A 15,589-nucleotide genomic window follows, 5' to 3' on the forward strand; every position below is an offset into this window, starting at 1 on the left:
CCTCCGACCCAAGGTAAGAGAAAGATTCAGACCACTATGATTATCACCCTCTGGGGATTACTCAGAGGATACAAATATTTCCAGAATCTGCTTCCCCACCCCCCACTCCCCACCCCTCCCAAGCACCAAGCCCAAGCACAGGAATAGTAGGGTGCCTTTAAAAGCCCCGCCCCGTACTGTTCTCTCCTCCTCCCCCTCTCCCCATCTCCTACTCTTTTCCTCCCCCTGCCCCCAGATCAGGCGTTCCCAGGCCCCTCCCCTTGCCCCCCACCCCCCTGACGTCAGGAGCTGTCCGCGGCCCCCGGTGCTGAAACAAAATGGCTGGTGACGGTGGAGGCAGGGACCCGGCGTGAGCGGAGAGCCGAGCCCAGGGAGCTCGGGAGCCAGGGAGCCAGCGAGCAGGGAGAACCAGCGAACAGGCCGGGTAGGGCTGGGCTGGGATGCCACAGCCCCGCGGGAGGGCGTCGGCGCATAGGCAGCCTCCCTGCTGAGCTCCGGGTCCCCCCCACCTCCGCCCCCAGCCCCGGGCCCGGCCCCCAGGACCATGTCTCTGCTCTGCGTTGGAGGTGAGCTGAACCGGTGTAGGGATGCAGACCCACACTCTCCATCCCCTGTCTCCTCCTCGCTTCTGGGGTTCTCAAGCTCTGGGGTTGGGGTGTGGAAAGGGTGGGACTGGGTGGGGGAGAAACGCTGGGGTCACCAAGGCGCCCCATCTCATCGCCTGCAGGCTGCTCACCCGGGTTCACACTCCTGGGGGTGAAGGTTGAGCAAGACCTGGGTAGGAAGGGATGTGAGGGTCCTTAGCGCTGCCTTTTCCTTCCTCCTCCGGACTTCCCGCCAGGGTTCGTATGCCCGGGGTGGATAGGGGTGGGGGATGGGGAAGCAGGGATCTGGGGAGGAGAGTGCCGAGATTAGATTGCCCCGCTTCTACACCTACCCACCTGAGGTTTATCCCTGTCCCATATTCTCTCTGGATAGGGCAGGGTTCTCGGCCTGGGAAGGGGTCTACTCCCGCTCCTACCCCCACCCCACCTAGTGTAACTCTCTATTCTGCGTTTGGAGATTCTCCAGCATTGGGTTCTCTCCATTTCTCGTCCCTGTTACAAATTTAGGGCTCCCCCCCCGCCAGGGGTGGTTGTGTGTGTTTGTGGAGGAGAGCTATTTTTACTCTTTCTGTGAGCTGCCCACGCTCCGCTCCCTCTCCGGAAGCTGGGCCTGGGGGTGGGACTGGGTGTGTATTGGGGGCTGGAGATGGGGTGGGGCAGAAGACTGCCCTGGGGAGGGCAAAAAGGATTTTCGTGCCAGGGGCCCCAATGCTGGGGAAACTGTGAGCTCTCAGGGGCCCAGGCGCAGGAGCAGCCAATGGGGCTCAACACTCTCTAGGCACTTCTGCTTGAGGAGACTTTTGGAAGCAAAGAGTGGCCCTTCGAACCTCTATTCGGGCTTAAGCTTCAGAAGGCTGCCAGCTCCCCCTCCTCTTCTCCTCTGCAAGCGTGCCCCTCTCCCACTTCCGAAGCTTCATTCACAAACCCTCTCCCGCCGCGGGCACCGCCCCTCAGGGTGTCTCTCCCCCCATCCTTATGCAAATCGCCCCCCGACTGGCGTAGTTGGCACGCTTGCTTAAAGGGATAGGGGTACTTGGAAATCTGTCTCTTTCGCCTGTAAGGTTCGTGGGTGGGGTATGAGGAAAGGGAAGAAAGTCTCAAGCAGTCAGAGGTCCTGGAGTCCAGGGCCCTGCTTCCTAGAAGATTGGGGGATGAGGGTAACCAGGGAAAGACTATTTGAAGTGGGATGAATCATACCCCATCTCTAATCCTAGCTCTAGTCTGAGAGTCAAAAGATCATTCTCACCCCCAAAATGGGGATGAGAATAAGGGGTATGTGTGTAGGGGGTGAGACCCAGAGCCTTCTGCTCTTGGAACCACCTTCCACACAGGAAGGCATAAAGGATTCTAGCTATTCCAGCTGGCACTGGGGTGGGGGTGGGGGTGTGGAGTGTGGGAAGAAGGAACTGGGAAGCTCTTGGTTACCCCTGGTCCATCTGGCCCCCACCCCTCCTCTCCCAATTTCCTCCTCTGAGAGCCCCTTCTCCTCTCTCAGGACTGTTTCCTCCACCCAAGAGGGGAGGGAAAAAAGGGAAAATGTGTCTGGAAGATTCCCCTGGGGGAAGAGAAGAGGGAAGGGGAGAAGGGGGAGGAATCTTACCACAAACTCTGACGCAAATGTTTGGGGAGTGGAGAAGGAGGGGCCAGGGCCCTGGGGTTCTAGTGGTGGAACCAGGAGACCAGGAGCCTTTGCTGCCACCCTAAATCAAGAAACACTATTACAGACCTTAGGTCCAGGATCTGAGGAAGGCTGGTACTAGGGCTAGTCAGGGAGCTCTGAGCTGTCCTGATTGGCATCAAAAACCCAATGCAGAGAACTCAGGAAGCCTTGGCCTCAGCCTGAGGATCTTCCCACACCACCACACCAGCACTGGAGCTCAGCCTGGAGGAAGGGCTATTCACCGGGAAAGAACCCAGCTCTGGGCATTTACAATTTGTATTTAAAATTGTTGTCCCTGGGTAAAGCTGGGCCAGCATCACCTCTACCCAGATAAACACACATCCAGAAGCATACAAACATATGTGTACATGCATGTGTATGCAACACACAACACAAACATATGGTCACATTTATATACATGTACATATATGTGCAGATATTTTGTTACCTAGAGGCACATGTGTACTCAAAGGGACACATGTACAAAGATGCATACATACATACATGCATGCATGCATGCATGCGTACATACGCTAAATCATATTGTGGTATACCAGAAAGAGCACTGGGTTTCAATCCCAACTCACTTACTGGCTGTGTGTCCATGGGCAACTCATTTTACCACTCCAAAGCTAAGTTTCCTCATCTGTAAAATGAGGGCAATATTTGTGCCTTCTACTTCATATAATTGTTGTGATAAAAGTGCCTTGTAAACTTTAAGGCCCTGTAAAATGAGTAATTACACACACACCCCAACCATCCATGCAAAGAATACAAACATAAATATACATATATACATATATACACATATATAAAAGCATGCTTACATAGACAGAAGCATAAGTACATGTAGGCATATACTTATGTCTTACTTAATTTCTTGTAGTTTCAGTTTCCTTATCTACAAAATGGAAATAATACTTACAACTATATATTTAAATGGGATAATATATGTTAAATGCTTTGTATATGACTTAAATGTCATATACACTTATTATGGTTTTCAAAGATTTCCCCATTCTGGTCACTCTTCTCTAGGGGAGCCAATATCAGTTCTCAAATGTGATACCCAGAACTGAACTGAAGTCAGATGGGGATCTAACCTAAGTAAAGCTGAACTATATGACCTTTCTCATTTGCTCTACTCAGCTCTCAGACTTATTAGCTCAGACTCAGTGGGGCTGGAACATACCTCATTTGCTTCCTCATCTACATTTCCACCCTCCCCCTACATGGCCAGGCCTCTGGAAGGTATTCCAGTCCATTGAGCAGTTTCCACTCCCACTGGGACCCCAGAGACTCTTTAATTAGAATGCTCTTTTCTCGGAAGCCCTCAGAAGGAAGTGGGGAAATCAGTCTGACACAGAAGTTCCAACCTCATAGAATATTAGGGCTGGAAAGGCCCTTAGAGAGCATTTGCTCCAAATATTTAATTTTTACGGATAAAGAAACTGAGGCCTGAAAAAGAGGAACTGACTTGTGCAAGATCTTGCTCCAAACAAAGGGCATTATTGTGAGTTCCTGGCAGGAAGGAAGATGTGTCCATTCTCCATGCAAAGTCTTCCCAGAGAAAGTAGGATTTTGGTCAGATTTTGAAAGCTGGGTAAAGAGAATGAAGGAAGTCATGAATCAGTTATCCCCTACCTAAGTCTTACTGATGTAGACTTCAGTTCTGTTATGGGTACCACATTTTAAGAGGAACATTGTTCCTCCAGAGGAAGATGACCACATGCTAGAAGTTTTTGAAATTGAAACCATGTCAGACAATTTACAAAAACACGTAATCATCTCCATCTTACAGATCAGGACTCTGAATAAGAGAGAAATTAAGTGACTTGCCCAGTGTCACACAGCTCACAATATTCAGCAGCTGGATTCTCTTGAGGTTTCACCTCTTGCCTATTTACCACTACACCACACTGCTTCTCCTGACATGTAAGACTCAGATGAAGGAGCTAGAGATGTTTAACCCAGGGAAAAGCCAACTTAGAGGGGCAATGAGAGATGTCTTTAAGTATCTTCAGGGCTGTCGTGTGGGAGAAGGGATTGAACATACTTTGCCTGGTCCCAGAAAGCAGAACTGTGAACAGCTGGAGAGGACTAGAGTTAGTAATAGGGAGGCAGATTTTATCTCAGTAAGAACTGCTTCCTGATATTAGAGCTGCCCCTCAATGAATCAGCCTGTCTCAAGTAGTCACAGTTTCCAAATGGAGATATTCTATAGGTAGAACAGTGACTTCTTGCTACCTCTAGAAGCAACTACAGATGCTTTGGTTTGGCACTTAAAACCCTTCACTCTTCTCCCCTATCACTATCATTCCCTTTCTTGAACTATGCATTTCAGTCAGACTGACTTTCTGGGTATTCCTCACACATTACCAGTCATTTCTCATCTCCATGCCTTTGCGCTGGCTTTCCCCCATACCTGGAATACACTCCCTCCTCAACTCTTGGAATCTCTTAGCCTTCAAAAGTCAGCTCAAATTCTTCTTTACAACATAATTAATTTGAAAACATATTTAATAGAATGTATAATGTACAGCCTATATCAAATTGCACTCCATCTTGGGGAGGGAGGGGGAGAAAATTTAAAACTCAAAAGCTTATGGAAGTGATTGTTGAAAACTAAAAATAAATTAATTTTAAAAACTCAGCTCAAATACCACTTTCTGCATGAATCCTTTCTCAATCCTCCCAGCTGTTAGTACTCTTCCCCCTCTACATCACCTTGCATTTATTTATTTATTTATTTATTCATTTACTCATTCATTCATTCATTCATTCATTTAATGTGTATGTATATATATAATAAACATATAATATATATGTACATGCACACACATATATACACATATATTCTAATTATGTACATACATGTTTCTCCTGATAGAATGTAAGCTCCTTGAGGACAAGGACTATTTTATTTTTGTCCCTGTATACTCAGTGCCTAACATATAGTAGGTGTTTAATGAATACTTGTTGAATGAATGATGTTGTAGAGGGGTCTTATTCTAAAGTACCTTCCAGCTCTAGGATTTTGAAAAGAGAAAAGTCAGTTTCTTAATCTTATAATCTACCAGACCCCTGTGTAACAATCACAACAATCCTCTTTTGCTAAGCCACCTTTGTCTTCAAAACAGTCAGTTATTTTCCTCTGTTGGGTTCATGTTTTATAGAGCTGGAGGCATCCATCCCTTCCTCTTATAAACATGCTCTGGTCATCTGAAAGGGCAAAGAAGCCTTTATATCAACTCTCCACTTGCAAAGTCTCCAGGCTTCCTTATTCTCTAACAAACTCTCTGGTGCTGGAAACTGATCAACACAATACAACAAACATTTATTAAGTGCTTACTGTGTGCAGGGCATTGTGCTCAGTACTAGAAAGAGAAGAAGTTTAGCTAAGGTATGGTCCTTGCCCTCAAAAAGTTTCCAGTATAATAGGATCATAACTTTATAGGTAGAAGGGTCTTTAAAGGTCATTGAATCCTGTCCCTTCATTTTAGAGATGGAGAACTGAGGTTAAGTGACTGGCTCAAGACCACAGAGCTAATAAGCATCAGAGACCTGATTCAAAACCAGCTCTTGGTGGAGGCCTTTGAACACCAATCAGAAAATTCAATGGTGTTTATAAGGATTCTATAGAAAGGATACCTGTCTATGCTTTGAGGTAGGACAAGATGCCCCAGTACAGCAGAAAGGGTATTGGATTTGCAGTTGGAGGATTTAATTTAAAAACTAAGCTCTGCTACTTGCTGTCTGTATGACCTTGGACAAGCCACTTCACCTTTTTGGGATATCAGTTTCCTTATCTATAAAATAAGGGGATTGGCATCAAATGGTGGGGACAACACTCTGGAGTGCCACCTGAACCAGATGAAAATAAATAAAAGGATAATAGAGCATAGATGTGTTAACATATGATTTTCTTAGTCAATATGCAGCCTGCAGGGATCCTTATGGACCTGATTTTTTTGTTGAGTTTGATACCACTGAACTACATGATAGGTAAAGTTTCAACTACAAATCTAATATCTTATAAGCTAATCAATCAGGAAGCATTTATTAAGCACCTACAAGTGCCAGACACTGTGCTAAGTATAGGGATACAAAAAACAGGAGACAATTCTTGTCCTCAAGGACTTTACATCCTAAGTGGGGGGAGGGGCAATAAGACAATGTATACAGAATATATACAAAATCCTTAATATGTTCTATAATTCTCTTCTTTCAAGACTAGGAAAGCCAGATCCAAAGTGAGGAAGGTAAATCCTGGGCTTGTGTGTATGTAGTATTTTCCAGAAGACAATTTGGGCTCTATGGTTCTTGGTTAAGAACAGAACCAAAATTTCTCTTCTCCTTCTGGAAAAGCTGTATAAGTCTGGTGAGGAGTATATATGATCATCACTTGGCAATTCCCCATATCCTTGCAGTCCCTGCAGTACTCCTAGTGACATTGTGGAGATAAAGATCCAGGTTGACTACATTTCAAGGACTGGGGGAAATAAAGGAAGGCTTTGTGGAGGAGGTAGCATTTTAATTTAGCCTTAAAGACTTCATCATGTGAAAGTTTGAGGACATTTTGGGCACAGAGGAAAAGGTCTCTGAGAAAAGGAGTTAAGAGGGCATGGTGCACCTTTGGCTGAAGTGAAGAGCGCACAAAGGAAGGACCTTTCGTTCTTAACTTTTCCTAAACCCTTCAGCATCTAGCATCCCACTCAGATGGTCCCTGGTGGGTCCTTCTGCATCTGTCCTTAGCATTTTGTTCCCTTTTAGCAAGCATCACTGCCTTTCCCTTTACTACCTCCTTTCCATACCCTTCTGGATTTAGAACCCCTGTTTCCACAAGGTTTTACTCATAAATGAAGAGTTAATCAGAAAGCATGTGGAATAGTGTGCTCAGTTCTAGGAACTACATTTTAGAAGAGACATTAGCAAGCTGGCATATCCAAAGGAGCATAACCAGGGTGAGGGCATATGCTAATAAATGTTTAACAACTGACTCTCTAAAAATGTACTTACAACACACATTTAAGTTTATCCATTACTTTATTAAGTCTGGAAATCAACAAAACAATACATCAAGTCCTGATTTGTTGTGTTTTTCTGATTTCTAAGGTGTAAATTCTTATACTGAAATTTTAACATCAAGTTTGTATAAGCTCTGGCCCTAAGGGTGAGAGAACATGTAATAGGAGGAGATGTTTACCCTAGAAAATAGGAATTAAGGGAGGGCACGCTAGCTGCCTTTAAAAGCTGAAGGGCAGTCATATGAAAGAGGAACCTGTTTGGACCCAGAGTTAAGAACTAGGAGTGGTGGGTAGAAGTTGCAAAGAGGCAGATTTAAGCTTGAGACTAGGAAAAACTGACTAAATGCAAGTGCTATTCAAGAATATAATGGATTCTCCAAGTATTCAGTAGGTTCTCTTTCACCTGAGGTATTCAGAAGGTGGATAATAACTACTTCTCAGGGATGTCAGTGGTCATTCCTATTCTGAGATCATATGATTCCATCATTCTGTGATGGTGTCAAGAAAACTAGAAATGGAATCCTTTCCTTCCCCAACATTCCATCAAACTAATAGCCTGGTTGAGCTGACTCTGTATTTTTCACTTTGATCAATGCTTTCACTTATGTGAGTTCTGTTGCCCTCAAGCCCAGGGCAGCTGTTGCTTTCAAAGGCAGCCTTTTCGAAGAACACCTATGTGTTGAGGACAGATAAAGAATGGATTCTGGTCCTGGGCTGCAAACTTGTCGTTCAAATACTCACAGACCAAGCACAATCCCCAAACCTGAGACTAGAAAGGGCAACACTCTCAAGGAGATGAGCGGTCAGAAAAGAGAGTCAAGTGGAAGACTCAGCAATATGCTTTTCATTTAGTTCTATAGCTTTGCATCCTCAGAGTTAAGCCAGGAAAATTCTCTTTTACTCTCAGAAAATTGGAACATCAGAGGAAAAGACTTTGGAGAATATAAAGCCAACCTAACAGGGGTCAGAAGAGACCCCCAAAGCCACAGCCCTTGGCTCTCTAAATGCCTCCCAGGTTTGGGGAGCATTTTTGTTTTTGCTTCCTGAAAATCCACAACACACACACACACACACACAACACACACACACACACACTCACTCACTCACTCACGTAGTTATTCAGTTATTTATGTGGAAAAGATCAGGGGAAGTTAGTAGACTACAAGCTTAATGTGTCAACAGTGGGGGTTTGCTAAAGACAGCTCAAATAGTAGGGGAGAACAATTGTTAGATTTTTAGTGTAAGCATTTTCACCTCAGGAATCAGCAGAAGCTACAAATCAGGGCTTGATTTATTGTTTTGTTGATTGTCCCAAAGGTTCCCAAAGTGGATAATACCACCCTGTGGTGGGGCACTGGAACAATCCAGGGGGGTGGTAGTAGCCTTGGGTGCAACTAGGGAGCATTGTATAAAAATAAGGGGATAATGGAAGTGTAAGGAAAGAAGAAAAGATAAGAAAAATTTGAAAAACTGTTCCTACATGTTTCATTTGTTATGTAACAGAGTTAAAGTCATAGTGATTACATTATTTTCCAAATGAACACACAAAATGCAAATTATAACTGATCAGTGGTCAAGTCTGCTGACAGGTCTTAACAAGCAAGTATTGGCAAGCCAGCATATTGCACACTGTTGGGAAGTCCAGCATGCATCAGCAGGAGTATGAGCATGTAATGACTTGTTTACAATATGATACTATATAGTTCCATGATGCAATACTGCATCATCAAAATTTCAATGCAGGGAAAAAACTCCATAAGTTTACAATAAATTATTACATTTGAGATGCATCTTTTTAAAATTTTATATTTTTTGAAATGACACACATTCTTAAAACTGTTAAAGATAATGAAGGGCTGCTGAATAACTTTTTAAAAGGGGACAGTAGGCCATATAAGTTTGGGAACCTCTGGTCTAGACTTAAGAAAATGACGGAGCAGATGTTAATGCAGATTGAACTTTAAAATGTGTTGGAGAACTAGTTGTTAAACATTTACCTGCACACCCCTACTCAATGGTCTGATAGGAATTCCTTCCTCTTCCCACCCTCACCTGCCAAACCCCTTATGCAATGTTAGGCTACATTAATAAAAACCGAATATCCAGGGGGAAGGAGGTGATAATCCCAACTACTTCTGCTCTGGTCATACCTCTATCCCCAATCTGGACCATTGAGCTCATTTCTGGGCACCATATTTTAGGAAGGATATTGATAAGCGGGATTGTGTCCAAAAAATAGTGACAGGGTTATAAGGGTACTGGAGAGTGCGCCATATGAAGGTCAGCTGAAGAAAATGGGGCCATTTGGTCTAGAGAAGACTTTCAGTGGAGGCAGGAAAGGCACTGTATAGCAGGGAAAACATTGAACTTGAAGACAAGAGGCCTGCATTCAAGAACCAGCTTTGCTGCCTACCAGCTTTGTGGCCTTGGGTGTTGCCTAGATGGTCCCTAAGTTCCCTGCCAGCTCCAATGGCTGTCATCGAGTGTTTAAAGGGCTCTTGTGAGAAGAATTAGATTTGTTTGGCTAAGTCCCAGAAGGTAAAACTAGGACCAATGGGGGGAGTTTGCAGTTAGACAGATTTTAGCATCCAAAAGTAGAACTGAGCTGTTGTGATAAGTGGTCAGTTCTCTATCTTTGAAGATATTCAGGTTCAGGTTGGGTGACCCCTTATGGAAGATGTTTTATAAGGGATTCCTGTCTAAGTACAGGCTGGACCACATGATATTTGTGGTTCTTTTAATTCTACTATTCTATTACCCATCCAAAAATAAACTGCTTTAAAAATACCCCAATGTCATCTTTCCTGAAATTTGCCTTGTCTTTTTGGGGTCCAATTCATGCTTAGCACCCTGGGGTGAGTACTTTAGCTTATTTTTAAAAATTGAACCCCAATCCCAGCTTGTTCCAAGTGTACTGGTTGAGGCTTGATATGTCCCACATAGTCCCACATGAGCTTGCCATTGTGTGACCTTCCTTACTCAGGGATGGTAGTGGTGGATTGGGTGGTAGAGGAAGGAATACTAATGACTCTCATTTACATAGTAATTTAAAGTTATCATAGCTACCCTCTAAGGACTAGTATATTATTCCTATGTTTAAAAGGAGAACATTGATGCCCAGAGAAGTTAAAGGACTTGATTTTGGTCACACAGCTAGTAAGTGCCATGGGTACAACTCAAACCCAGGTCTTTGCTGATTCCAAGTCCAAAACATGTTATTACTAAGCGCCTTTCTAAATGAATGAGGGTATCAACATGAATAAAGTTACTCATTACCTAAAAAGGAATAGTTCACACCACTCCTCTCCCCTCATGCCCCACTCAATTCATCTGGAATCTCATTCTTCACAATCAGCTGACTCTGGATTTGGCCAGAGCTGCCTTGGAGCCAAAAGAGAATGCAAGTGGATAGAGCTTCAATGGGAAGATTTTCCTTATTTCAAGCCTTAACATTCTCTAAGGTCCTGTTTCTGCCTTCTCAACAAAAAAGGCTAATTCCTCCTCCAAATAACAGCTCTTAAAATATTTAAAGACAATTATCATTCCCCACCTAAGCCTTCTCTTCTCTGGGCTAAGGGTTCCCAATTCCTTCAAATGATTGTTACATAGCCTGAGGCTCCTCATCATTTTGGTTACCTTCCAGAGATCAGTTCATTAATGTACTTAATCTGTGGTGCCTACAACAGTATAATATTCTAGGGCAGACTACAACTGAAATACAATTTCTCTTTTGGACACTGCTTCTGATAATGTTTTATTTATTCTTCAAAGATTTTGCTAGCTATTGTGGTTGCCATTCAACACTGTCAGATCATTTATTTGGCCAGTTGATTTTTTTGAACCTGTGCATAGAACTTTGCATTTATCTTCATTACATTTTTTTCTTATATTTGACTCATTAGTCAGTGCTCTAGATGAGAGGTGTCAAATATACTGTGGGTGGGCTACAGGCAGCCAGCAATACCCTGCAATGTGTCAGGAACCAGATTAAAATTTAGTTGAGAAATATTTAACAAAATAGATAAAAATACAACACAATATTTTGAAATTAAGTCATTATGCTGCTGCAGGAGTCCTCGTATATGGATTAGTGGTCCTAGTTTCTATTTGAGCTTGACACTACAGATCTAGGCAACTCTCTAAATTTCAGAGAAGGTGCCAACCTTCAATAGCAGAGCACATTTCCTTATGTAGAAATTCCCTAAACCAATGAAATCACAGGTTCAATCCCTATCCTTCCATTGGTTCTACCTGTTGATCTTTTAAGGTCATAAACCAGTGTATTAGCTTCCCTTCCTAGCTTCATGTCATTCCCAGTTGCTTTCTACTTCCTCCAATTCTTCTATTTACTTATCAGCATATATGTTGCATTCCCTCAGTAGAATGTAAGTTCCTTGAGGACAAAAATTGTTTTGCTTTTGTATCTCCAGTACCTAGCATAGTACTTCAAATGTTTTTGTTGTTGTTGTTCAGTTGGTTTAGTTGTGTCAACTGTTCATGAACCCCATGGACCATACTGTTCATAGGTTTTTCTTGGCAAAGACACTGGAGTCATTTGCCATTTCTTTGTCCAGTGAATTAAGGTGAACAGAGGTTAAGTGACTTGCCCAGGGTCACACAACTAGTAAGTGTTTCAGGCTGAATTTGAACTCAGGTCTGTCTGACTCCAAACCCAGTGGTCTATTCACTGAGCCATCTAGCTGTCCTCCACTCCACTAGCTGCTCCTATCCACTAGCCATCAAGCATGCTGTTGTTTAGTTGTGTCCGACTCTTTGTGACCCCATTTGGGGTTTTCTTGGCAAAGATACTGGAGTGGTCTGCTATTTCCCTCTTCAGCTCATTTTACAGATGAGGAAACTGAGGCCAAAAGGTTAAGTAACTTGCCTAGGGTCACACACCTAGTAAGTGTCTGGGGCCAGATTTGAACTCATGAAGCTGAGTCTTCCTGATTCCAAGCCCAGTGCTCTATCCACTGATCACTCAGCTGCCTCTCAACCATATTAAGTGCCTAATAAATGCTTGTTGAATTCAATCGCCCACAAGCCGGTGAATACAGAGAGCCAGCCCACTCCAGCCCCTATGATCCTTCCTCTGGAGTGCTTCTTCCTAGGGCCCACTAGGAGCTGGGAGCCCACTACCCTATTTTATTGACCAGGCTCCATCTTAGAAAACGGCACATGATCAGAGCCTCATGGCAATTCCTCTGCCTTAGGTGGTTCCCAGGTTATGGGATAAGGGTGTAGCACAGAGTAGTATAAAATAGGACCAACAGCCCAGAGGATTGGGGGAGAGCAACATTCTAGAACTCCAGAATGTTAGTGGTAAGAGGGACCTCAGAGGTCCACCTAACCTAACAATACCTAAGCAGTAATGCCTTCCACAGCATCCCTGACAAGAGGTCATGCAGCCTCCACTTGAAGACATCCAGTGATTTGCTAATTTTCCAAGGCAGCTCCTTCCACTTTTGGGTAGCTCTAATTGCTAGGAAGCTTTTCCTTAAATGGAGCTGAAATACAACTCTCTTTCCACTTCCTTCAATCACTGCTAGTTCTTGCTCCTTCAGCAATCCAGAACAAACTGAATCTGTCTCCCTCTTCAAGTATGATTACAGTCATCATGTCGACTGTAAATCTTTTCTTTCCTCATATTAATATTCCCATCTTCTTTAACTAATCATCACCATGCATAGTTTCAAGTCCCCTCACCATTCTGGTCACCCTCCTCAGAACGATCTATCTACATCCTGTCTCAGAACCAAACAAGATAGTTCAGATGTGGTCTGACTAGGACAGAAGGCAGTTGGACTGTTGATTATTTCCCTCATTCCTTTCTTTTATAGCATATATTTGGTTAGGGATGTTATCTACTGTGTCTTACTGTTCAAGTCAATAGGACTTTATGGTTATTTAGTATCAAGTACTGCTGCTGGCTCGGTGATGAGGGATACAGTGACCACAATGAAACATTGCCCATCCTCAGGAGACTTCACATTGTACTTCAGAGAAACAATGTGGACACAGAGAAATGCCAAAATATACCAATATAATGTCAGGGGAGGGGAAAGAATTTCAGGAAAGGCTACATGAAGGAGGCTGCCCTTGAGCTGAGCCTTAATTAAATCTCAGGATTCCAAGAGGAAAGGGGAAGAGGGACATGGCATAAGAGACAGCCCATGGAAAAGTACAAAGGTAGGAAAAGGCATGGTGTATAACAGAAGAACAAGAAGATCAGTTTGGCTGGAATTTAGAGTATGTGAGAAGTGATGTGAAATCAGCCTAGAAATATAGGTTAGAGCCAAACTTTGAAAGCACATAATAAATGCTAGGTGACTGACTGACTGAAAGACGTTAGTGCCATACAAAGGAGTTTGTGTTTTATCCTTCAAGTAAGAGTAAGCCCCTGGAATTCTTGAGTAGGGGAGTGGCAGAGTCAGACTTGCACTTTAGGAATATCAATTTGGCAGCTGTGGAGAGAGTGAGTTGCAAAAGGGAGGTACTGTTGGCTCTTGTGGAGCATGAAGTCCAAAATCCTCATTCTGCAGATGGGGAGACTGAGACTCAGCTAGGGGAAGCAGTTGTCCAAGGTCACACAGTGAATTTAGTGACAGCCAGCACCAGAAACCAGGTCTTCTGATTACCCAGTCCAGGGCTCTCTCAGAGGCACCACACTGTCTCTGATCATTAGTAAATGGGTGTCGGATGCTGGTGGATCACAGCCATACTAATTACAATGAGACTTAATAATAAGGTGTCTCCAGGCTGCTCATTATCATTGGGCGGGCCTTGTTTTGTGTCTCCCCTGGGTCCCCCTCCCCCTCCCCATCTCTTTCTCCCTCCGCTTTCCCAGCCCATCCCCCATTGTTCTCAACTCAGACTTCCTCCCAGCGGCTGGCCGCATCACCCACATCCTCCTCTGGCGGCAGCTCAGTTTTAAAAATAGCCCTGGAGCGTGTGACTGGGAGCGGCAGTGGGGAGGGGCCACTGAATCTGGCAATAGACCTGCCAGGGCAGGGCTCTGAGCTTCTCTCCTGGCCTTACCCATTCAAGCTAGCCCTATGGTCATAGGCCAGGGGCAGTGAACTTATTAGTGATGAATGTGGCTGCCCACAATGCCCCATGGCTGCTTTCCCAGGTCTGTGGAAGGCAAGGGGAAGGGTAAATAAAGGGAGGCAGGGTCATAGAATATGAAAGAGCAGAGAAGCAATAAGCATGCAGACCATAGGTGACAGTTTGGGAAATTGTTTAAGACAGACCTGGGTCATTGGATCTTAGAGGATTTTTTTTTAAGCCTGGAAGAACAGGTAAAGATTATTTTTCATTTTAAACCCCTTGTTTCACAGATGAAGAAACTGAAGTCCAGAGGAGTTATTATGACCATCTCATTGATCACTAACACTGAAATTCCCTCCCTCTTTCTGAACCTTAATTCCCTTATCTAATCTTCTTTCTGCTCACTGAACCCCTATCCTCTAAGTCTCAATCCCCCCACCCACTATCCCTCTAGGTAAGACCCCATTCCTTTCATGGAATCTTTATTCCCTTGCAGTCTCCATCCCTATCACTGAGTCTGTCTCCTCTTTTACCTTCCCTCTAGATATTCCATAGTCCAGGGTTGTTGCCTCCTGAACGAAGCTTATAGATAGGTAGGGAAAGACACCCCTAATTTGCTGGGGATGAAACAATTCTAATTAGTCTCTTGAGGAAGGGGTTTACTTTGGTTTGTTTTTATATCTTTAGCATCTAAACAAAGCATCTTGAATATACTAGGCACTCAGTAAATGTTTGTCACATTGAATTTGTTATATAATTGATAATGCTAAAAAATTGTCACAAGTGTACAACACTTTCTTGCCTCCATAGCACCTTACCATGCATATTTAAAATTAATTTTTGTTGATATTTATTATATCACCAGAATTACTCTCAGTATCTCTATTCTTCCTGCTCCTAGAAAGCCATCCCATATAAAGAAGGAAGGAAGGAAACAATCATTTATTAAACACCTACTGTGTTACAGCCACTGTGCTAAGCACTTTACAAACATCTCATTTGATCTTCACAACAACCCTGGGAGTAGATGCTATTACTACCCCTATTTTACAGTTGAGGAAACTGAGGCAAACAGAGGTTAAGTGACTTGCCTGGGATTACATAGTGTATGAGGCCGGATGTGAACTCAGATCTTCCCGGCTTCAAGCCCAGCTTTGCTCCACCTAGCTGCCACATAATAAAAACTATTTTTAAAGAAAAAGAAAAAATGAAAAGGAGACAGAATAGGAAATGCGAGGAACTAGCTT

At 43.7% G+C, this 15,589-nt stretch overlaps 1 protein-coding gene across 6 annotated transcripts in view; it reads left to right on the plus strand.

The window, feature by feature from the left end:
• The first annotated feature begins 288 nt into the window (after positions 1-288).
• The window catches only part of UNC13A (unc-13 homolog A), a 91,242-nt gene continuing 75,941 nt past the window's right edge, over positions 289-15,589 (plus strand). For 4 of the 6 annotated variants that reach the window (XM_078154023.1, XM_020969408.2, XM_078154024.1 and 1 more), the window contains exon 1: positions 289-566. In XM_078154023.1, coding sequence (XP_078010149.1) covers positions 545-566 — 22 coding nt within the window. In that variant the 5' untranslated portion in view covers positions 289-544. The remainder of the gene's footprint in view (positions 567-15,589) is intronic. The other 2 variants (XM_078154026.1, XM_078154027.1) reach the window with 1 other exon arrangement.

Source organism: Phascolarctos cinereus, unplaced genomic scaffold, assembly GCF_003287225.1.
Source record: "Phascolarctos cinereus isolate Bilbo 61053 unplaced genomic scaffold, phaCin_HiC Scaffold_4;HRSCAF=312, whole genome shotgun sequence".
Classification (NCBI taxonomy): domain Eukaryota; kingdom Metazoa; phylum Chordata; class Mammalia; order Diprotodontia; family Phascolarctidae; genus Phascolarctos; species Phascolarctos cinereus.